Here is a 23212-nt window from a genome sequence, read left to right as displayed (position 1 = left end):
CAGTGCGGAGAGCCTCCGTGACACAGAGAAGAGCAGTCTCAGTTGAATGACCAGCCTTGAAACCTGACTGATTTGGATCAAGAAGGTCATTCTGAGAGAGATAGCAGGAGAGCTGGCCAAGGACGGCACGTTCAAGAGTTTTGGAGAGAAAAGAAAGGGATACTGGTCTGTAGTTGTTGACTTCGGAGGGATCGAGTGTAGGTTTTTTCAGAAGGGGTGCAACTCTCGCTCTCTTGAAGACGGAAGGGACGTAGCCAGCGGTCAAGTATGAGTTGATGAGCGAGGTGACGTAAGGGAGAAGGTCTCCGGAAATGGTCTGGAGAAGAGAGGAGGGGATAGGGTCAAGCGGGCAGGTTGTTGGGCGGCCGGCCGTCACAAGACGCGAGATTTCATCTGGAGAGAGAGGGGAGAAAGAGGTCAAAGCACAGGGTAGGGCAGTGTGAGCAGGACCAGCGGTGTCGTTTGACTTAGCAAACAAGGATCGGATGTCGTCAACCTTCTTTTCAAAATGGTTGACGAAGTCATCCGCAGAGAGGGAGGAGGGGGGGGAGGGGAGGAGGATTCAGGAGGGAGGAGAAGGTGGCAAAGAGCTTCCTAGGGTTAGAGGCAGATGCTTGGAATTTAGAGTGGTAGAAAGTGGCTTTAGCAGCAGAGACAGAAGAGGAAAATGTAGAGAGGAGGGAGTGAAAGGACGCCAGGTCCGCAGGGAGGCGAGTTTTCCTCCATTTCCGCTCGGCTGCCCGGAGCCCTGTTCTTTAGTAGTGGTTTCTTTGCAGAAATTCGACCATGAAGACCTGATTCACGCAGCCTCCTCTGAACAGTTGACGTTGAGATGTGTCTGTTACTTGAACTCTGAAGCATTTACAGTTGAAGTCGGAAGTTTACATACACTTAGGTTGGAGATATTAAAACTCGATTTTCAACCACTCCACACATTTCTTGTTAACAAACTAGTTTTGGCAAGTCGGTTAGGACATCTACTTTGTGCATGACACAAGTAATTTTTCCAACAATTGTTTACGGACAGATTATTTCACTGTATCACAATTTCAGTGGTTGTGAAGTTTACATACTGTGACTGTGCTTTTAAACAGCTTAGAACATTTCAGAAAATGAAGTCATGGCTTTAGAAGCTTCTGATAGGCTAATTGACTTCATTTGAGTCAATTGGAGGTGTACCTGAGGATGTATTTCAAGGCCTACCTTCAAACTCAGTGCCTTTTTGCTTGACATCATGCTGCATGGTCCCAAAATCAAAAGAAATCAGCCAAGACCTCAAAAAAGAAATTGTAGACCTCCACAAGTCTGGTGCATCCTTGGGAGCAATTTCCAAACGCCTGAAAGTACCACGTTCATCTGTACAAACAATAGTACGCAAGTATAAACACCATGGGACCACGCAGCCGTCATATCGCTCAGGAAAGAGACGCGTTCTGTCTCCTAGAGATGAACGTACTTTGGTGCGAAAGTGCAAATCAATCCCAGAACAACAGGAAGGACCTACTGAAGATGCTGGAGGAAACGGGTACAAAAGTATTTATATCCACAGAAAAACGAGTCCTATATCGACATAACCTGAAAGACCGTTCAGCAAGGAAGAAGCCACTGCTCCAAAACCGGCATAAAAAAGCCAGACTACGGTTTGCAACTGCACATGGGGACAAAGATCGTACTTTTTGGAGAAATGTCCTCTGGTCTGATGAAACAAAAATAGAACTGTTTGGCCATAATTGTCACATGAGTCGATGCTGGAGCGACGAAGCAGGTACGGGGAGTAAAACATTTAATATTGAACGAGACAAGAACAGCGTCAGTATACAAGAAAACAAAGACAAAAAATCAATGCATCAGCAGGGAACAGAGCAAAGGAACTGACAAATATATGGATGGAAATAAACAGATGATGAGTGAGTCCAGGTGAGTCCAATATTGCTGATGTGCATGACGAGGGAAGGCAGGTGTGCGTAATAGATGATAGGAGTGAGTGAAGCAGGGCAGCCTGGCGCCCTCAAGTGCCGGGGGGGGGGCAGATGTGACAGTAGGGGGGCCACCCAGCGGGGGCCACCCGGCGTCCCACCTGGGTGAACTGGCCGAGACATGGGCACTGGGCAAGCCGGTTGGGGCATGGGAGCCCAACGAACCGGCAGGAGCGTGAGAGCCTGGTGAGCCGGCTGAGGCATGGAAGCCCGACGATCCGGCTGAGGCAAGATGCCTGTCGAGGAGGCCTACACACCTGACTCAGTTACACCAGCTCTGTCCGGAGGAATGGGCCAAAATTCGCCCAACTTATTGTGGGATGCTTGTGGAAGGCTACCTGAAACGTTTGACCCAAGTTAAACAATTTAAAGGCAATGCTACCAAATACTAATTGAGTGTATGTAAACTTCTGACCCACTGGGAATGTGATGAAAGAAATAAAAGCTGAAATAAATAATTCTCTCAACTATTATTCTGACATTTCACATTCTTAAAATAAAGTGGTGATCCTAACTGACCTAAGACAGGGAATTTTTACTTGGATGATTAAATATCAGGAATTGCGAAAAACTGAGTTTAAATGTATTTGGCTAAGGTGTATGTAAACTTCTGACTTCAACTGTATTTAGGCTGCAATCTGAGGTGCAGTTAACTCTAATGAATTTATCCTCTGCAGCAGAGGTAACTTGTGAGTCTTCCTTTCCGGTGGCAGTTCTCATGAGAGCCAGTTTCATCATATCGCTTGATGGGTTTTGCGACTGCACTTGAAGAAACGTTCAACGTTCTTGAAATCTTCCGCATTTACTGACCTTCATGTCTTACAGTAATGATGGACTGTCATTTCTCTTTGCTTATTTGAGTTGTTCTTGTCATAATACGGACTTGGTCTTTTACCAAATCTTCTGTATACCACCCCTACCTTGTCAGAACACAACTGATTGGCTCAAACGCATTAAGAAGGAAAGAAATTCCACAAATTAACTTTTAACAAGGCACACCTGTTAATTGAAATGCATTCCAGGTGACTACCCCATGAACCTGGTTGAGAGAATGCCAAGAGTGTGCAAAGCTGTCATCAAGGCAAAGGGTGGCTACTTTCAAGAATGTATTTCATTTTTGGTTACCACATGATTCCATATGTGTTATTTCATAGTTTTGATGTCTTCGCTATTATTCTACAATGTAGAAAATAGTAAAAATAAAGAAAAAACACTGAATGAGTAGGTGTGTCCAAACTTTTGACTGGTACTGTAGGTTTTTTCAAAACGTTATATGATATGCTAAAGTGGGTCCGCATATATGCAGCAGGATGTTAAAACAATATCAGTCTACAGGTAACTGACAAAATAATGGAAACACCAACGTAGTGTCATAATAGGGAGTTGAGCCGCTAGAACAGCTTCAATGTGCCTTGGCATAGATTCTACAAGTATCTGGAACTCTTTATTTGGCGTTTGGTTGATAGCGGTGGAAAACCCTTGTCTCAGGCACTGCTCCAGAATCTCCCATAAGTGTTTAATTGGGTTGAGATCTGGTGACAGAAAGACAGACACACACACACACACACACACACACACACACACACACACACACACACACACACACACACACACACACACACACACCCTTTAAAACCCCTATGCTCCTTTGAGACCCATGGGCAACTGGGCATTTTTATACATGACTCTAAGTATGATGGTATGTCAATTGCTTAATTAACTCAGAAAACCACACCTGTGTGGAAGAACCTGCTTTCAATATACTTTCTAACCCTCATTTACTCGTGTTTCCTTTATTTTGGCACTTACCTGTATATGGAATATCAGAGAAAGCCCATCATTTATCTCTTACTTTGCATAGTGCATTGCACTTCAGATACAATACACAATCTTAACATTGCCTAACGTTTAAAGGAAAGGTTGCTGTCTTATGTTAGGTCTATAAAGTGCTATCAATATTCTGTGACAGTACACTGAGCCAATCACGGTGCAACTAGAGAACATTACCAACCCCTACGCTCTGTATTTTCCGCTGGCTGCCTCTCCACCACAGACATTTTTCAATGATTATTATTTATTTATTTAACCTTTAGTTAACTAGGCAAGTCAGTTAAGAACAAATTCTTATTTACAATGACAGCCTACCCCGGCGACTCTGGGCCAACTGTGCACCACCCTATGGATCTCCCAATCATGGCCAGATGTGATGCAGCCTGGATTCGAACCAGGGACTGCAGTGACACCTCTTAGCACTGAGATGCAGTGCCTTATACTGCTGTGCCACTCGGAAAGCACTGAGCTAGGCTGAAACACCTGCATTTTGGAGCTGCCTTATTCGAAAAAGCAAAAAAAGAGACCATGTTTGTATGCGGTTTATGAACTCAATTATTTATGATTTTTTTTACATTGTTTGCAAACTGATATGTGACACACATTCAATCCAAAATAACATGCAAAACAGCCAACATCCTCTTATATTTTGCTAAAAATGTGGGGCTCAAAACGGGTCACCACTGGGAAGGAGTTAAATTACCATTTGATATTTGCATTTTCTAAATGGATTGGCTGTGGTAATGTATTAACTGTAAAATCCTGATGATCACCACGCAATTAGATGGAAAGTCCAATTTACCTAATGTAATGGTAGGCTACCTAGATACATAATTGAATGGTACAACCTGAATAGGTGCGCTTGATTTAGATCGCACCGGGTTAGTTTGCTCTTTGGAAAAGCCTATTCATCATTTGATAACTCACTAGGCAAGCGCAATCAATCGTCCCTCATGCCCAGGTGTAAAAGTCCCTGGTGATTTCCCGTTTGACTGCAACAATGGTACGTTCCTAAACCTTAAATCCCTCTCAAGCATGGCAGACTTTTGCAGGTGGCAAATATGGCACTTCCTGAGGGTAGTTGGGAGGATGAGTTGCAGGGACAGTTCTCGCTTTTATCCGCCACTTTGTTCGAAGTCAAAGAAGAAAGTGAGGACACACATGGAAGCTCCAACACGGGGATACTAGACTTAAGTGACGAAGTCTTTATTCTCATCCTACGACGGCTGGATCCCACGTCTCTCTTGAGAGTTGGGAGCACCTGCCGAACCCTGTTTCGAGTTTGTTCCTGCAACTCACTGTGGACAAGACACTTCCAGGTAATGTAAATTGAATTAGACTTTAGTAAAACATTTTTTTTAGGTAGGCCGAAATTTGCTGATCCTCTTTTGAATGAAGATGGTAGGTTATGCATTGGCCCAACTACAGACTTACACAAGGTAATGTAAGTTAACCAGCTTTTTTAAAATTAAGTAATCTAACAATCAATATATGTTGCGATGTTTTTTTCAAGTCTTCTGTCATTGATAGACAGTGTCTAGCCCAATATCGGACTGAAGGCCTTTGCCGTTAACGTTACTCCTTATTGTCCAAGGTCCTTACATATTCTAACGGTGAATTGGCTCAGGAAGCCAATACAAATACGTCAATCGATCATCTATGTACAGTTTTAATAACATAAATCCTTTCTACTTTTCGATCACATTAAAATAATTTCACAATTATTTAAGTTGCAGCGGACAGTAGTGTTCAGTGACCACACGTTTGTGGGGTCGTACTAATGATCCATCTGCGTCCTTTTGGATAAGCAGATGGCTAATTAGCACAGTCTGTTTTCTGTAAACCAAGTGCCCTAACATGGAAATATGGCCGCGTGGGAACCCTAACCCTGTAAAGGTGTCAGTTGAACCGTTTTGGGAAAATGATTTCTCTCTGATATGAAATAAGGTTCTTATGTTTCCCAAACCTTACTGCATGCAATGTCTGTTAATGTTCAGACCCAGCGTCAGGGGTCTTAAAGCTGCAACTTGTAACTTTTTGCACTGACTAAATTCACAAATGTTATAGAGCTGTCTTTCTTATTAAAAGCAAGTATAAGAAGTGGTAGATCTTTTCTGTGCCATTTCTATGCTTTCAGTTTAGTTTGTCTTAAACTACAATATTTTGGCGTATGGAAAAGATTTCACAGCGGTTTAGTGTGTAGAGAATCATTGGACCATCTTGCTTGTTTGTAGCAAAACATTAGTTTCAGCAACCAGGAAGTGGCGGTGTGAATTTTGCATAGTGCATCTTTAACAAAAATCCCCTGTACAGAAGACACCATGGTCCAGTGACTTATGTTTAATGTAATGGAACTGAGCCATGATCAAGGGCTAGTGGGTGTCCTCCACGATGTGCTGCATGTCATGAGACGCCTTTCTCGATCAAAGAGAAGATTTACACGTTTTTGGATTACTTCGTGCAAAATGTTTTTTTTTTTTACATTTTCTCAATGCGAACTGGACATGGCCATTTTGAGACTCTTGTTTCCATGAATTGAGAATGAAGACTATTGCTAAGGTTAGTCAAATTCTGTGCTACACCAAACAGTATGTTTACTGTAAATGGATACAATCTTTGGTTAAATCATATCTGGTCTAACAATCTGTAGCTAGCATTGCACATTCACTAGACTTTTTCTTCTTTCTATGCAGACCTCATTTGGCGTCCCGTTTGCCACCGCCACCTGCTCTATCTCTGCCAAGAGTGCCTTCCGTTTGATCTTCATGTGGCGGACTCTCTTTAGAAACCTGCACTGTAACCGGTCTCTTCAGGAGAAGCTCTTTGCAGAGATCCCATTCCCACCACACAAGTACTGGGTCCAGTGGCTGGTTCTGGAAGAGACTGTTCCTCTGCCCTCTGTGAGACTGCCTTGCACTGACATAGAGAGCTTATGGGGAATTGAGAAGGAAGTGTTGGAAGCTAAAGTCCAAGGTGAGCTCATTTATTTTAGGAAGATGTAAAGCTGTATTTATATTAGCAGTTTGGCTCCTAGGAATTGCCACCCCTTGTCTTAATATTAAAATTGCCCCCCCAGTTGAATATGTATATTTTTGTTCTGCCCTTTGACCTGCACTGTTGGAGCTCGATGCTTAGGCTCTTCACTGTAGCCTGCATGTACATCTGCAACCCTGTGCATGAATCTAAGTGACGTTTGTAAGGTAGTGGAGGAATGTTGCTCACAATGTTAATATTGCAACAGTGTTTTGTTCTTTGGCAGAGAAAGATGAGGATGAGGGCAGAATGCTGAAGTTCGACTGGAAGGAGCTGTATGCCTTGGCTCTTGAGCACCATGGAAGCATTGCCAAGGTTTTCCAGCATGTTCTCAACCAACAGAGCAATGGTAGGTTGTATGGGCCATACCACTTTTAGCTTTCCATTAATGCTTTGTTCAGTAAATACTCTGTTAATTGGCTGAAGGTGGGGTGTTGCTGGGATAATTAAGATTTGTCTGCTTTCTACAACCAGTTATGAATTGTAATCTCTTTACGGTGACTGCAATGTGACTCAAAGGTGGTAATGTCCTTTATTGCCAGCTATGAGCCTGCTGCCATATTGTTATTCAGATTGACTTTTTGGCAGTGCAGATGAAGGCTCCTGACTGTTGTGCTGTATCTATGGCCAACTTATTTGTGAATTCTGGCCAGGAACATGGCTGTTCCCAATGGGTAAAGAGAATGTTCTGTTATTTTAGAAGTTGACACCACACCTATAAGCAATGACTTTATTTCATCTTCAAAACAGAGCTCTGATCTTACTCATCATACCCAATCTCTTGAATGTTGTACTGGGAAGCACCAAATTGCCTTTTTACTCTGGAAAACCTTTTTGAGCCATATCCCCTTGCTGGATTTTGGTTTGATGGAAGACATCAAGGTAAAAAGTATATCCTTTTTTTGCTCTGCTGAGCTGCTTCAAAGTGTTTTTATCAGCTGATATGGGGAGCAGAAACTAGACGCATGGTTTCAGTCTGAGCTGTCTCCCTCTGGATTATACATCATGTTTTACCCTCTGGACTGAAGCCCTGCCCTTCCTATGCCATCAAACTAACAGCCTAAGCCTATAGGTAGGGCAGCTACTGGCCTTCAGGCCTCCCTTACTTGTATCTTATGATACCAAAGTAATTACCAACTCTACTGTAAGTGGCAGACGGGCATTGATCTGTCCATCGATAAATGAGTCATGTTTCTGGGCTCAGCTCGCTTTAGATGTATTGGAACATAAATGCAACTTTACCCCTCGACACTGCATCCACTTGAGCTAAAGGTTTCTACCCCGATGTGGACTTCTACCCTACAGACCACTATGAGCTGGAGGCCATGTTCAGTCAGTACAGCCAGTGTCGCTTCCAGTGGCTCTTCACCTACTGGTTGTTCCGCCAGCCAGCGCCCTTCGCTAGGCAGCTCAGGGCCATCTACCTGCAGTGGCAGAAGCACAGCAAGAGGAAGGTGGTGTCCTGGGGAGGCACGTTGTGTGACATCAGGTACCTGGCCTCATTGCATCACATCACCAGCGACTACTGGCGGGGCAAGCTGGCCCAGGGTGACGAGACTGTGGGTAAGTAGCGCTTTCAGATATTGCTCCTCGCCCCACTTTTATTCTGCTTTGTGTTAATGTTATGCCCCGTCATGGCACACGCTCTTATTTGGCGTGGATTAAATCTTTAGTTCTGGATTTGTTTTAGAACGGTGCCCCCTCAAGCCATAAATATACTTCAGTCATTATGGTTATATTCATTTTCTATGCCTCAAGAATATCATACCATTTTGATTTATAACTATTAATGGTGTCGTTTCTTTAAATTATTAATTGGACCAGTGAGTATAGGTCAATGAATAAGCCTCTCCATGCAATGAGGCTCTTCAATAGAGTGGTGCCCTGTACAGACACGTCTTGTACAAGGCCTCCTGTGATCGAATGGCTCAGCATGGAGCTCTCAGGGCTGCCGGCTTTTGTCAAGTATCTATTCTCCTTCCTCCCAGGAATTCAGACGGTGGAAAACTATTTCTCCATGTGCAAATCCCTGGTGGCCTGGATTTTAGGGCGTGACTGGGGCAGATTGAAACGCAAAAAGGTATAGTAAAGGACTTTTTATTCTGCCCTTTAATAACTTGGTGTCAGGCAAAGTGAGTAGTCTACCTACTGAAATGAGCACACAAGCTGTGTTTTTGCCCACACTCAGTGTTTTTAGCACCATGCTGAAAATCTATACAAGTCATAGGTGAGACGCCTTCAGACTGCTTGTATACAAATTACATTTTGGCATCTCTTCAGTAGTCATTAGTATTCCATCAGTATGCATATCCTTCCATTAAGCATCTCCAGAGCATTAGATCTGTGCTGGTGATTTCACAAGGCAGATTGAACCGGAAGCTCGCAGTCTTATGTAATGGGCTGCTAAATGTATTATAGACATATCGGTGATGTCCTGCTCAATTACACTTCATGTGTGAATCCAGCTAAGCTGCTACAATGCAATAGTCGAGGACGGTGTTACCAAGAGAATTGATAACATCAGATTGGCACATAAACTGCTTATGTAAGCAATTATGACAAATTATTTTCTCATCTGGTTGTACTTAACGTATAGAATGGAAAAGCACTTGTGAGGTAGACTCGGTGTTGCCATGAGCAGCACGTCAGATTGAGATGAGCGTGATGCAAGACGTTGCTCTGTCACACAGTATCTGCTCATGTGCACAGATTCGCCTCACATGTTACAGCATGGCTGCCACGGGAAGTTGAGCCCCACGCTTCAACGCTCTTAGTAGTTGTGAAAATTGACACAATGCTGTTTACCGTCTGTCATATTGCAGTCTGTAATTTTTGCATGACCGTAGCCTCAATGACATTATCCTTTCAAAACTGGTTTCAACTCCCCTGGTCCATAATCCCTTCATGATGTGATCACTTTTTTATTAGCCTGTTGTATTGAATTGTTGCCTGCTCAGTGTTTACTGTCAAATGTTATTTGACTGCTTTCTCTTAAAAAATAGATATTTTATCTCTGAGACTAACCTGGTAAAATAAAGGGGGTAATATGTGGACACCCCTTCAAATTATTGTATTCGGCTATTTCAGTCACACCTGTTGCTGACCGGTGTATAAAATTGAGCGCACAGCCATGCAATCTCCATAGACAAACTTTGGCAGTAGAATGGCCATACTCAAGAGCTGTGATTTTCAACATGGCACTGTCATAGGAGTGGTGTAAAGCTCACCACCATAAGACTCTGGCGTGATGACTCACACTTCCCCATTGGAGTACGATAGACTAATCTGGGTTTGGCGGATGCCAGGGGAATGCTACCTGCCCCAACGCATAGTGCCAATTAACATTTGGTAGAATAACGGTATGGGCTGTTTTTCATGGTTTGAGCTAGGCCCCTTAGTTCCAGTGAAGGGAAATTAACTCTACAGCATACAATGACTTTCTAGACAATTCTGTGCTTCTACACAGAGCCCTGACCTCAACTGAATCAAACTCCTTTGGAATGCCAACTACGAGCCAGGCCTATTCGCCCGACCTCACTAATGCTCTTGTGGCTGAATGGAAGCAATCCTCGCAGCAATGTTCCAACGTCTAGTGGAAAGCCTTCCCAGAAGAGTGGAAGCTGTTAAAGCAGGAAGGGGGGGGGGGACCAACTCCATATAAATGCCCATGATTTTGGAATGCGATGTTTGCAATTGTCCACAAACTTTCAGTTTGGTCATGTGTTGTATTTCAGCTTCTGGCTGAAATAAACGTAACATGTAGTGTTGGCTGCTCTTAAGTGTTACAGTATGTGTTGACTGAGTGTAGGTGTATGAGGACACGCTGGAGGGTGTGTACCTGCTGCTGAGGAGGGAGATGCAGGAGACCCTGGTGGAGCACGAGAGGTTCTGGCAGGTGGCCAAGGTCCAGATGACCCGAGTGTGCACCCTGGAGGAGACTGCTGTAAACTACGTCAACTGGAAGATGATTGCAACGCTGCCCTACTACAAGTATGTGTCTAAAGTTTGGGCTGCATAATCGTGATTTCAGATTCTTGAGGGAATATGGGATTACTGGTTGGGTTTGAAGAATTGTTAACTAGAAAAGCCTCTTGACTGTTTAGCAGTCACTGCTTGACTTTGATAACCTTCCCAGTTTTAAGACTCATTGTGTTTGGCTGATCCTGGGCTACCTGATGTGAATTTGGCCGGTGAGGTTGTGATTAGCTAGATGGTGATTCCACTCTCTTAAAAGTGAGTTTCACTACTTGAGGGGTGTGCTGCTGGTATGCTCTTTGACAGGGCTTTGAAGCTGGGGGAAAAAGCAGTGAGTATTGGGGCACTGCTGGTAGCTTCAAACACAGTGCCCGCAGCGCAGAACCCAGCGCTATCCACTGTCAGTCGATGATCTGTTTGAACTTCAAGACCGCTCATCCCCTTGACCTATACAGTGAAGTTCATCAGAAGCACTCAAACCCAGAGCTAGAATCTTTTACCCCAGAGATGAATGACATTTTTCCAAGTGGTGTTTTTCCCTGCCTTAGGATGAGGAGCTGAAAAAGCCCTGACTGGCTGCAGGACAATTTAATGACTGTTTGAGAATAAAAAGCCTTTCACAATGGTATTATCAATGTAATATTTAAAATGCCCTTAGTATTCAGAGCCTGGCTGGGTGAGTCATTTAATATTCTGATAATCTGCTCCCAAATGTAAGACTTTGGAGAGAATAGGTTGTTAGCATAACTTGCGTTCTCTGAAAGTTACTTTGGCCACAGCACTTTCCTCTGACGTCGCAGTAGATGTCCCTAGTGATTTGGGTGTTCTTGAATATAATGAACAGTTCATTGTTCTAAGATGAGAAATTGCCTTCATGGCACTACTTCACTGTTCTTGCACATGTTGTTTTCCAGCCCCTATGTGGTTTGATCACATAAAATGTGTCCCTGCTTCTAAAAGAATGATGCTCAAACTAAATACTCTCTCCTTGTTACTCCAAGGGGTCTCAATTCAGGGCCACCCACCTATTAATATCTCCCTTATGTTTCACTCTTCATTTTGTTAAATTTATATCAGGAACATTAGGAATTATATGCCTTCTGTCATTCATTAATATGCATTTAATTTTAGCGTGATGCCCATTAGAAATGGCTGAAGTGTGTAACTCTGGCCATCCCTCAGGCTGTACATGGTGTCAGGCAACATGGTGTACTTAGACCATGTGCAGGGCTTCCTCCACAGGAAGAGGCTGGTCCATGACTGGTTCTTCATGAAGGAGAACACCTGGGTCAGACAGCTGCTGCCTGGTGACCTCTACCCTCTGCTGGAGTTTGACACCAAGATCTCCCAAGGTATAGTAGGACCTTTGTTCCCCTGTATATATCCATCTGATCAGCCACAAGGTTGTGTTCTCAGTATACCCTGAGTGTAATCCTAATATTGAGTTGCACCCCCTTTTATCAAAAGCGTTCCACAGGAATGCTAGCCCATGTTGACTCACCGCTTCCTTCAGTTTTGTCAAGTTGTCTGGATGTCCTTTGGGTGGTGGACCATTCTTGATACACACAGGAAACTGTTGAGCGTGGAAAACCCAGCAGCATTGCAGTTCTTGACCCAAACTGGTGCGCCTGGCACCTACATAACCCGTTCAAAGGCACTTAAATATTTCTTGTCTTGCCCGTACACACTGACTGGCACACATTCACAAACCTTTCTCTAGGCTTAAATCCTCCTTTTTCCTGTCCTCCCCTTCATCTACGCTGATTTGAAGTGAATTTAACAAGTGACATCAATAAGAGGTCATAGCTGTCAGTCTGTCATGGCAGGTGTTATGTTTTGTACACTGTATACCCCCCACCACTGAATCGGCCACAATGTTCTCTGGAGACTAGACGCTTAGATTTCCCTCTTTCTATTGAGTTCAACGCTGTCCTTTCTCATTTAGGTTCTTACTATACTTAGTATAATCATTGCATTTATATTTTAAGTTACAGTTCATAAAAGGAAATCAGTCAATAGAAATAAATTCATTAGGGCCTAATCTATGGATTTCACATGACTGGGCAGTGGTGCAGCCATGGATGGGCCTGGGAGGGCATAGGCCCACCCAATCAGAGTAAGTTATTTTACAACAAAAGGGCTTTATTAGACATAAATAATCAGTTCCTTGATATGCCACACCTGTCAGGTGGCTGGATTATCTTGGCAAAGGAGAAATGCTCACTAACAGGGGTTTCTAACAGATTTGTACACAATTTGAGAAATAAGCATTTTGTGTATTGAATGCTATGTTGTCTTAGGTCTCTCGTGTAGTGTTGTGATTTGTTTTTGTCTTTTTAATCCCTGTCCCCGCAGGAGGACGTTTGCCTTTGGTAGGCTGCCATTGTAAATAAGAACTTGTTCTTAACTGACATGCCTAGTTGAACCATGGGACCAACATTTTATTTTTTTCAGTATAGTTTAACTTGTAGCGTTGAGGCATGTTTTTCAGCCTTGAAGGACTTTTCAATCCGCATTAGAAGTTCAGGTTTACAGCCTGATTGCCTTTTAAATTGAAATGTTCCTGCTTTAGACCACATTCATGTTAAACGCTGCATGTCAGCTCAATCTGAAGTAATTTCTATTGTGGAATCTGTAATGCTTTAGACTGAATAGAGCAGTACGTGACGATATTGGTCGTAATCAGTATTTGATAGTGTTAAAACAAATCTTCTTGGTTGGCATGCATTTCTCCTGTACATCAGGGGGAAATCCCCCTCCAGGCATTCAGGGTGGGAGGTATTGACTGCAAATGGTTTGACATTTAACCTGGGCTGTGCTACAGCTATCCATCACTGGCCCTGGCCAGGACAGGTTGTCAAAACACTGTAAAAAGCCTTAATTAGGATTTAGTACCTGGGCCTGCCCTTGGCGGTCTGACCCATGGGCCAGATCATAGATTGACACACTCAAAGGGGCCATTTGTGTTGTTTACAAGCTTAAAATAATGGCTTTGCAGGTCTGTTCCTTATGCTGCACCTGTAGTTCAAATGCACACAGCAGCTAACCTTTGTTTTTACACTACTCACTCTATTAGTGTTCCTAGGAGGGTTTCCTGTAGTGGATAGCTGCACAAGCGTTCATTTATTTATTTTCCTCATGCACACAAAGGTGTGGATCTGCCAATATGGTCCTACTGTATCCTGGTTTGGTTTGAAGATCTGGTGTTTGCATGGCTTTCAGTGTGGTTGACTTGTGGTTTGTGGGGCTGTTGTCTTATGTTGCTGTGGTTTGAGGGTATAGTTTGATGCTCTTCACTTTTGTGATGTGGTCTACTGACTGCAGGGCTATTGTCTGATACGGTGTCTCTTTACAGACAGCCTGCACGGAGACTCCATGCCAGCCCAGCTGAGCAGGGTGATCTGGCTGTACCTCCACTCTGGACGGCAGCTCTACCTGGAGGCAGTGAAAGGCCTGGTGCTGCAGTGTGCTCAGGCCAGTCTGGGCCACTTCTGCAGCCTCTCCCCTGGCGCCTCTGTTCAGCCCGTTGTCAGCTAGCTGGCTAACAGATTGACCACTCTGTTTTTAGAGCCTCGACGAGATGTACAGTACCCCTTTTTTTTTCTTCACTGGATCCAATGTCCACAGTGCTTTTTATCACTTTTTACTGTATTTTATCACCACTCAGATTTTAGCTGGTGGGCTGGAATTAATCTAGATTTTTAACTTTTTAATCTTTATCAATAGTTAATGAAATGTAGGCTATTGATGTACATTGTAGAAACCTTGTTTGCTGTCATGTAATTACTCTACAGCCAACATTTGGGGCAAACCATTGAAGTGTTGGCATTGATCAATCATTCTCAAATGGTGGTACATTTTTTCAAAGCCTAACAATTCTTGGCCGATTAACAAAGGCTAGAAACTTAACAGTGCTGGGTTGCTGTATAATGAATAAACAACTCTGACAAACTTTCTTCTGATTTGTCTGATTCCAAGTAGTGCGTAATAGAGGCTGACCGATATTTTTTTTTTTTTTAATGACTTTTCAACGCCCATACTGATTATTGGAGGACCAAAAAGCCGATACCGATTTTTAATCTGCTTTTTTCTTTTATATATATTTGTAAAAATTACAATTACAACAATACTGAATGAACACTGATTTTAATTTCCTGATCAAAAAAATAAAGGGAACACTTAAACACATCCTAGATCTGAATGAAATAAATAATCTTATTAAATACTTTTTTCTTTACATAGTTGAATGTGCTGACAACAAAATCACACAAATAATCAATGGAAATCCAATTTATCAACCCATGGAGTTCTGGATTTGGAGTCCCACTCAAAATTAAAGTGGAAAATCACACTACAGGCTGATCCAACTTTGATGTAATGTCCTTAAAACAAGTCAAAATGAGGCTCAGTAGTGTGTGTGGCCTCCACGTGCCTGTATGACCTCCCTACAACGCCTGGGCATGCTCCTGATGAGGTGGCGGATGGTCTCCTGAGGGATCTCCTCCCAGACCTGGACTAAAGCATCCGCCAACTCCTGGACAGTTTGTGGTGCAACGTGGCGTTGGTGGATGGAGCGAGACATGATGTGCTCAATTGGATTCAGGTCTGGGGAACGAGCGGGCCAGTCCATAGCATCAATGCCTTCCTCTTGCAGGAACTGCTGACACACTCCAGCCACATGAGGTCTAGCGTTTTGTCTTGCATTCTGAGGAACCCAGGGCCAACTGCACCAGCATATGATCTCACAAGGGGTCTGAGGATCTCATCTCGGTACCTAATGGCAGTCAGGCTACCTCTGGCGAGCACATGGAGGGCTGTGCGGCCCCCCCCAAAGAAATGCCACCCCACACCATGACTGACCCACCACCAAACCGGTCATGCTGGAGGATGTTGCAGGCAGCAGAACGTTCTCCACGGCATCTCCAGACTCTGTCACGTCTGTCACGTGCTCAGTGTGAACCTGCTTTCATCTGTGAAGAGCACAGGGCGCCAGTGGCGAATTTGCCAATCTTGGTGGTCTCTGGCAAATGCCAAACGTCCTGCACGGTGTTGGGCTGTAAGCACAACCCCCACCTGTGGACGTCGGGCCCTCATGGAGTCTGTTTCTGACCGTTCGAGCAGACACATGCACATTTGTGGCCTGCTGGAGGTCATTTTTGAGGGGCTCTGGCAGTGCTTCTCCTGCTCCTCCTTGCACAAATGCGGAGGTAGCGGTCCTGCTGCTGGGTTGTTGGCCTCCTCCACGTCTCCTGATGTACTGGCCTGTCTCCTGGTAGCGCCTCCATGCTCTGGACACTACGCTGACAGACACAGCAAACCTTCTTGCCACAGCTCGCATTGATGTGCCATCCTGGATGAGCTGCACTACCTGAGCCACTTGTGTGGGTTGTAGACGCCGTCTCATGCTACCACTAGAGTGAAGGCACCGCCAGCATTCAAAAGTGACCAAAACATCAGCCAGGAAGCATAGGAACTGAGAAGTGGTCTGTGGTCACCACCTGCAGAACCACTCCTTTATTGGGGTGTCTTGCTAATTGCCTATAATTTCCACCTGTTGTCTATTCCATTTGCACAACAGCATGTGAAATGTATTATCAATAAGTGTTGCTTCCTAAGTGGACAGTTTGATTTCACAGTGTGATTGACTTGGAGTTACATTGTGTTGTTTAACTGTTCCCTTTATTTTTTGAGCAGTGTATAATACATCAATAAAATCAATTTGGTCTCAAATAAATAATGAAATGTGTTCAATTTGGTTTAAGTAACGCAGGAAGAAAGTGCAATATGTGCCATGTAAAAAATGCTCGTGTTTAAGTTCCTTGCTCAGAACATATGAAAGCTGGAGGTTCCTTTTAACATGAGTCTTCAATATTCCCAGGTAAGAAGTTTTAGGTTGTAGTTATTATAGGATTATTTCTCTCTATACCATTTGTATTTCATATACCTTTGACTATTAGATGTTCTAATAGGTACTTTAGTATTGCTAGCCTAATCTCAGAGTTGATAGGCTTGAAGTTATAAATCAGCACAATGCTTTAGCTGCTGGCAAATGCAGGAAAGTGCTGTTTGAATGAATGCTTACAAGCCTGCTGCTGCCTACCACCGCTCAATCTAATTATAATAACACACAGAAATACGAGCCTTTGGTCATTAATATTGTCAAATCTGCAAACTATATAATTTCAAAAACAAAACATTTTCTTTCGGTGAAATACAGAATATGCACAACCTTCAATGTTATGTCATAATGTACAATTCTGGCAAATGAATTACGGTCTTTGTTAGGAAGAAATGGTCTAGACACAGTTCAACGAGCCAGGCGCCCAAACTACCGCATATACCCTGACTCTGCTTGCGCAGAACGCAAGAGAAGTGACAATTTCCCTAGTTAAAAGAGATTCATGTTAGTAGGCAATATTAACGAAAATATATACTTGTGTATTGATTAAGAAAGGCATTGATGTTTATGGTTAGGTACACTGGTGCAACGACAGTGCTTTATTCACGAATGCGCTTGTTAAATTACCCGTTTGGCGACGTAGGCTGATTCAATGATAAATGAACAGGCACTGCATCGATTATATGCAATGCAGGATAAACTAGTAATATCATCAATTATGTTAAGATTAGTTAAAAAAAAAAAAAGTAGTTTAATGCTAGTAACTTAGCTCCTTGCGGCACTCGTAACAGGTAGTCAGCCTGCCACACAGTCTCCTTTTGGAGTGACACAATCGGTGTCCAAAAATGCTGAATACCCATTATGATTAATCGGTAGACTTCTAGTGTGTGATAGTGTATATTGGCCGAGAACACAAACTGTTATAGAAAAATATTTTATTTGCATTCTGTACAAATGACAATCACACCTTAAATGGAAAAATACTTAACACTTTTAGGAACATAGTATATAAATAAACTTTTGGCATTCATAAAATCTAGCTGCAAAACTAAGAGCATAACATTAAACAAATTCCTATGTACAGTAAAGCCAACCAGTGGCTCCTAGTCCGGTACAGACAGCCATGACAACCACACCTGTTTCCCTTTAGATGAGCACTATACTCGCACAGACCTACACATCACAATGGATGCTGTGCATCAAAGTACATTCTTCAGGTTTCACAAGAGCCTGTTATGGCCTTAATTTACCTGAGTGGCTATATTTTGTGGCTATGGCTTAGCATAATTGTGTAATCATACAGTGACGGGTAGCCTTTTATTTACACGATGCAGAATAGTTGTCTCCAGACCCTGTCAATAGGGAGAAACAGGAGCTCTTATCTGCTGCATACATTAAAAGGCACAGAAGAACAATAACATTTCAGATCTGCTACTGAATGGGAGGCGCTAGCTGGTGCATGTCACATTGCATATTAGTTTCCATGCATATTAGTTTCCATGTAATGCTTAGGACTAGATTCAATCGATGTTGCTGAAGACCTGTGCAATTTTTAAAGGCAATGTTCGGAGACTGCAATCATGGTAAATGTTGCATGTCGGCCCAATCGGAAATTACCTTTCAATGCTGCTATTACTCGGCTCTTCAGTGGTATGGTTTGAATCTAGGCCCGAATCAACCTTTGTTCTTTATCTTAACCTGCCAAAACATTTTACATAGCCCATGTTTCCTTTCTAAGATTGGTAATACAACAATATAATAGAATATCCTACAACTACATTAGTCTAAATTGAGACATGCAAAATATACTTGGCTCTAAACTGATGACCATTTTGAACCACTTGTTACCAGGATATATTACAATCTGTAAAAATGTATAACATCACCTTATAGCAGGTTTTTATTTTGCACCAGCTGATTCAAATAATCAAGCTTGATCATTTGAATCCGCTGTTGTAGCGTTAGGGCAAAACAAAACGGGGGTCCCGAGGATAGTTAGAAACCCTGCCTTATAGCAAACAGTAATGTGTTGGTTGTCATGACCGGCTCGCTAAAATTCACGTTCCAATTAGTTTGAGATGAAGCAAGTTCCTATGACATAGTGGGAACAGCAGTCAAAGTAAAACAGAAGAATGTGAACCAACGATTACTCCATGGATGCATTCATCTAGAGCCCCCTCTGTGTGGTAGAGGTTGGAGGAATATTTCTCAGTCAACTCAATGTTTAACTGGTGCCTATATTGACAATGGATTTATACAAATGAGTCAAGTCCCAGTAGGTAATGTGGGCCTATACTGTAGAAGTGCTGCTGTGGTGGTTTTGCATTAGTTCTAGTCTCAATCAAATGGTGTCTATGGCTGTATTTACACAAGCAGCCCAATTTATTTTTCTTTCAATAATTCATCTTTTGACTAATCAGCTCACCAATTAGTGGAAAAATGATCAGAATTGTGCTGCCGATGTAAATGCAGCCTATTGAAGTCATGGGAGGCAGTATTAAGCCCTGACCTTACCAGTCAATCTGAACTTGTAAAAACAATTCCTGAATTTAACTGTTAGAAAAACACCTGAATATTACCTGATGCTATTATGTTCAACACAACAGCAAATAATACGAAAGGGGTTATTGCCATGCTATTTCATTTTCATTAAAAATATCTATCCAAATAACCAGTATGGGGCGATCCACATCACTGAAATCTTCCATTGAAAACCATTCATATCCCAAATAGCGAACCACTTACACACACAGAAGAAATACTGAAATGGAACAGAAGCAGCTCTCTTGGTTGGCCAGTTTTGTTGTGGAGCCAAGGGAAGTGCCACTAGGCAGTCTCGACTATAGACTATGGGCAGCTGCTGAGAGTTCGGGGAGTTCGTCTTTGGATAACACATGTGGCGATGTGATGGGTTGCCATTGGAGACAATTTAGGAAGAGGACAGCTGATTAGTGGAGAAGCTATCACACACAGAGGCACTTGACAGAGCAGCAGTGAGTCAGTTTCCTACTGGCCGGTGAGATTGTGTGGGAGGGGCCAAACACTCATACTCCCTTCTGTGAGGGCAGGGTCTCCAGGTATGAGTACGTCTCTGTGCATGAAGCAATGTACATGATCATGCAGGAATTCATTCTATTACACAGGAAGCGCAATTGACATTTGAAAAATCAAAACATCCTATTTTAAGACTTCCTTGTAAACTTGATTCACAGCTTGATCCTACATTCAGAAAGCTGGAGCTAGATATCTCCATCACGTAAAACTGGATATAAATAAAATACAGCATTTTGACAAAGTACCTAGTTTCTTATTCAATTTTTAACGCTGTTCTTCCTCCAATCAGGATTTTTCCTACCCTTACTGGCTGTGAAACGGGAGTGGGCATGCCGTCGCTGGGCGTCAGTGCCCCTCATGGCGGGTGTGTCATTGCGTCACACAGTTTTCGCCCATGTCCTGTGCGTAGCGGTCAGAGATGGCGGTGCGCAGGTCCTCAATATCCTTCCTCAGCTGGCCAACCTCCAGTAGCTTGGCCCGCAAGCTGTCCTCCACCAGGGAGTTGTCGTTCTCCTCCCCTGACATGCTCATCGCTACAGGGGTCAGAGAGAGAAGTACACCGTCAACCTGATGGGGCTTTAGCTCAAATCTACCATGGCAAGACTTCAAATTCTGTCAATGAGCATCGTGTGACAGTGTGAAATACGCTAGGTTTTGAGATGGTGAGTGTGTATCTTCTGTCAGATGTTTTTTTTTCATGCTGTGCGAAAGATCCTGTGTGTGTGTGTGTGTGTGTGTGTGTGTGGGGGGGGGTACTCCAGTGAGGTTGAAGGGGGAAAGTGACAGCTCTTATCTAGTTCAGAGTGAAAAGTGTACAGTCCTGCCCAAAAGTTTTGAGAATGACAAATATTAATTTTCACAAAGTCTGCTGCCTCAGTGTCTTTAGATATTTTTGTCAGATGTTACTATGGAATACTGAAATATAATTACAAGCATTTCATAAGTGTCAAAGGCTTTTATTGACAATTACATGAAGTTGATGCAAAAAGTCAATATTTGCAGTGTTGACCCTTCTTTTTCAAGACCTCTGCAATCCGCCCTGGCACTCTGTCAATTAACTTCTGGGCCACATCCTGACTGATGGCAGCCCATTCTTGCATAATCAATGCTTGGAGTTTGTCAGAATTTGTGGGTTTTTGTTTGTTCACCCGCCTCTTGAGGATTGACCACAAGTTCTTAATGGGATTAAGGTCTGGGGAGTTTCCTGGCTATGGACCGAAAATATCTATGTTTTGTTCCCTGAGCCACTTAGTTATTACTTTTGCCTTATGGCAAGGTGCTCCATCATGCTGGAAAAGGCATTGTTCGTCACCAAACCTTTCCTGGATGGTTGGGAGAAGTTGCTCTCGGAGGATGTGTTGGTACCATTCTTTATTCATGGCTGTGTTCTTAGGCAAAATTGTGAGTGAGCCCACTCCCTTGGCTGAGAAGCAACCCCACACATGAATGGTCTCAGGATGCTTTACTGTTGGCATGACACAGGACTGATGGTAGCGCTCACCTTGTCTTCTCCGGACTAGCTTTTTTTCCGGATGCCCCAGACAATCGGAAAGGGGGATTTAGAGAAAATGACTGTACCCCAGTCCTCAGCAGTCCAATCCCTGTACCTTTTGCAGAATATCAGTCTGTCCCTGATGTTTTTCCTGGAGAGAAGTGGCTTCTTTGCTGCCCTTCTTGACAGCAGGCCATCCTCCAAAAGTCTTCTCCTCACTGTGCGTGCAGATGCACTCACACATGCCTGCTGCCATTCCTGAGCAAGCTCTGTACTGGTGGTGCCCCGATCCCACAGCTGAATCAACTATAGGAGAGGGTCCTGGCACTTTCTGGACTTTCTTGGGCTCCCTGAAGCCTTCTTCACAACAATTGAACCGCTCTCCTTGAAGTTCTTGATGATCTGATAAATGGTTGATTTAGGTGCAATCTTACTGGCAGCAATATCCTTGCCTGTGAAGCTCTCTTTGTGCAAAGCAATGATGACGGCATGTGTTTCCTTCCAGGTAACCATGGTTGACAGAGGAAGAACAATGATTCCAAGCACCACCCTCCTTTTTGAAGCTTCTAGTCTTATTTGAACTCAATCAGCATAACAGAGCCATCTCCAGCCTTGTCCTCATCAACACTCACACCTGTGTTAACAAGAGAATCACTGACATGTCAGCTGGTCCTTTTGTTGCAGGGCTGTAATGCAGTGGAAATGTTTTTGGGGGATTCAGCACATTTGCATGACAAAGAGAGACTTTGCAATTCATCTGATCACTCTTCATAACATTCTGGAGTATATGCAAATTGCAATCATACAAACTGAGGCAGCGGACTTTGAAAATTCATATTTGTGTCATTCTCAACTTTTGGCCACAACTGTACATGTATTCAGAGGAGCTTGTTGTGAGCTGACAGCCTAATTCCCCCTCTGTTTCTTAGGGAAAAGAAGTGCATCCTACTGCTGACGGAGGTGGACAGAAAGCAGAATAGAATAAGGAAAACAATTAAGAATAGGTGGGACCAAACATCAATTTCAAAAGGAGTTCAAGTAATTTGACATCAAAGACGGTTGAGAAGTCTTTAACTGTAAGGTAGCTAGTGAAGTAACGTCTTCCTCAGTGGAAAAACCCAATTACTGTTGATGCCCGAAAACTATGAAGTAGATATTCAGAAGCCTATAACTGAGTAGATAGGCTAGTCCAAGGAGCTAATGTTGGGTTTGCATATGGCAGTAGTTCACTGTGTGTGTGCAGATAGGAGAGGCCGGGATTCAATCCGATCGCTCTGTCGGCAATATGGGTTTTAAAGGCAATGTCTCTGCGTTTGTGGAGACCACATTCGCTGTAAAATGCTGCATTGTCGGCTCAATTGGAAATTACCTTTTAAATGCTGCATTGTCCAAAGCCGCAATCGGATTTGAACCCCAGCTTAAGAGGATTAAACCAGATGTATCTACTTACATTTGATGCCCAGTAGCAGTGCCAGGTTGGGCTCCTGGCCCTGGGCCCTCTGGGTGAGGATATTACAGAGGGCCTTGAGGTCAAGCAGACACAGGGACATCTCCTTCAGCAGGGGCCCTGCCTCTAGCCCCTGGCCCCCGCAGCCCTGACGAATCACCACGCCATCCTCCACCTGCCTTTGGTTCTGTAGAAACACACGTAGCTTAGAGACCAACACTGGGTTTATTATCAAACACCACGCTAATGCAGCAGAGCTCAGGAGTGTTCAGTAAAACACAAAATCCCCCAAATATTAAATCCGATTTTTGTGCAAGTTCAGAGTAGATCAAGTGTTGCTGAATTGAGACATACATTGGCTAAATCCTTTTGTGCTGAAAAGCTTTGTTATTATTCTGTCACTGCCAGATTGCATTTATTAATAAATACACATTGTAAAACGCTGGAGGGAGTATTGCCACACTCAATAAAGATTATTTTGAGTTATAACATGACAGCCATACTGT

The 23212-nt window shown here is 43.3% G+C and overlaps 2 protein-coding genes across 6 annotated transcripts in view; one reads left to right on the top strand and one right to left on the bottom strand.

Moving 5' to 3' along the window:
• The first annotated feature begins 4818 nt into the window (after window positions 1–4818).
• Window positions 4819–14769, top strand: LOC106571384 (F-box protein). Of its 4 annotated transcripts, none has more exons than XM_014144407.2 (8): window positions 4819–5125; window positions 6500–6779; window positions 7066–7188; window positions 8145–8402; window positions 8828–8919; window positions 10648–10829; window positions 11997–12166; window positions 14170–14769. In XM_014144407.2, exons 1-8 carry the CDS (start codon window positions 4868–4870, stop codon window positions 14349–14351), a joined length of 1545 nt encoding a protein of 514 aa, XP_013999882.1. In that variant the 5' UTR covers window positions 4819–4867; the 3' UTR covers window positions 14352–14769. The 4 variants fall into 4 exon arrangements, with proteins under 4 accessions (XP_013999882.1, XP_013999881.1, XP_013999883.1 ...); XM_014144406.2 differs by having other exon boundaries at window positions 7048–7188; XM_014144408.2 differs by lacking the exon at window positions 4819–5125 and adding an exon at window positions 5897–6365 and having other exon boundaries at window positions 7048–7188.
• Window positions 14770–17631: 2862 nt separating this feature from the next.
• Window positions 17632–23212, bottom strand: part of LOC106571383 (centrosomal protein of 85 kDa-like) — an 82329-nt gene continuing 76748 nt past the window's right edge. For both annotated transcript variants that reach the window (XM_045695691.1, XM_014144405.2), the window contains exons 12-13: window positions 22710–22893; window positions 17632–20300 (exon numbers count right to left, since the gene is read on the bottom strand). In XM_045695691.1, the coding sequence (XP_045551647.1) occupies window positions 20137–20300; window positions 22710–22893 (348 nt within the window). In that variant the 3' untranslated portion in view covers window positions 17632–20136. The remainder of the gene's footprint in view (window positions 20301–22709; window positions 22894–23212) is intronic.

The sequence above is a fragment of the Salmo salar genome, chromosome ssa15, assembly GCF_905237065.1.
Source record: "Salmo salar chromosome ssa15, Ssal_v3.1, whole genome shotgun sequence".
Taxonomy (NCBI): Eukaryota; Metazoa; Chordata; class Actinopteri; order Salmoniformes; family Salmonidae; genus Salmo; species Salmo salar.
This window is presented reverse-complemented; position numbering and strand designations above follow the sequence as displayed.

Excerpts from the sequence above, each read along its gene's own strand:
- LOC106571384 (XM_014144406.2), top strand. The coding sequence starts at position 4,868 with ATGGCACTTCCTGAGGGTAGTTGGGAGGATGAGTTGCAGGGACAGTTC. Across the intron at positions 8,920-10,647 it reads GCAGATTGAAACGCAAAAAG|GTGTATGAGGACACGCTGGA; the intron begins GTATAGTAAAGG and ends GACTGAGTGTAG. Across the intron at positions 10,830-11,996 it reads GCAACGCTGCCCTACTACAA|GCTGTACATGGTGTCAGGCA; the intron begins GTATGTGTCTAA and ends GCCATCCCTCAG.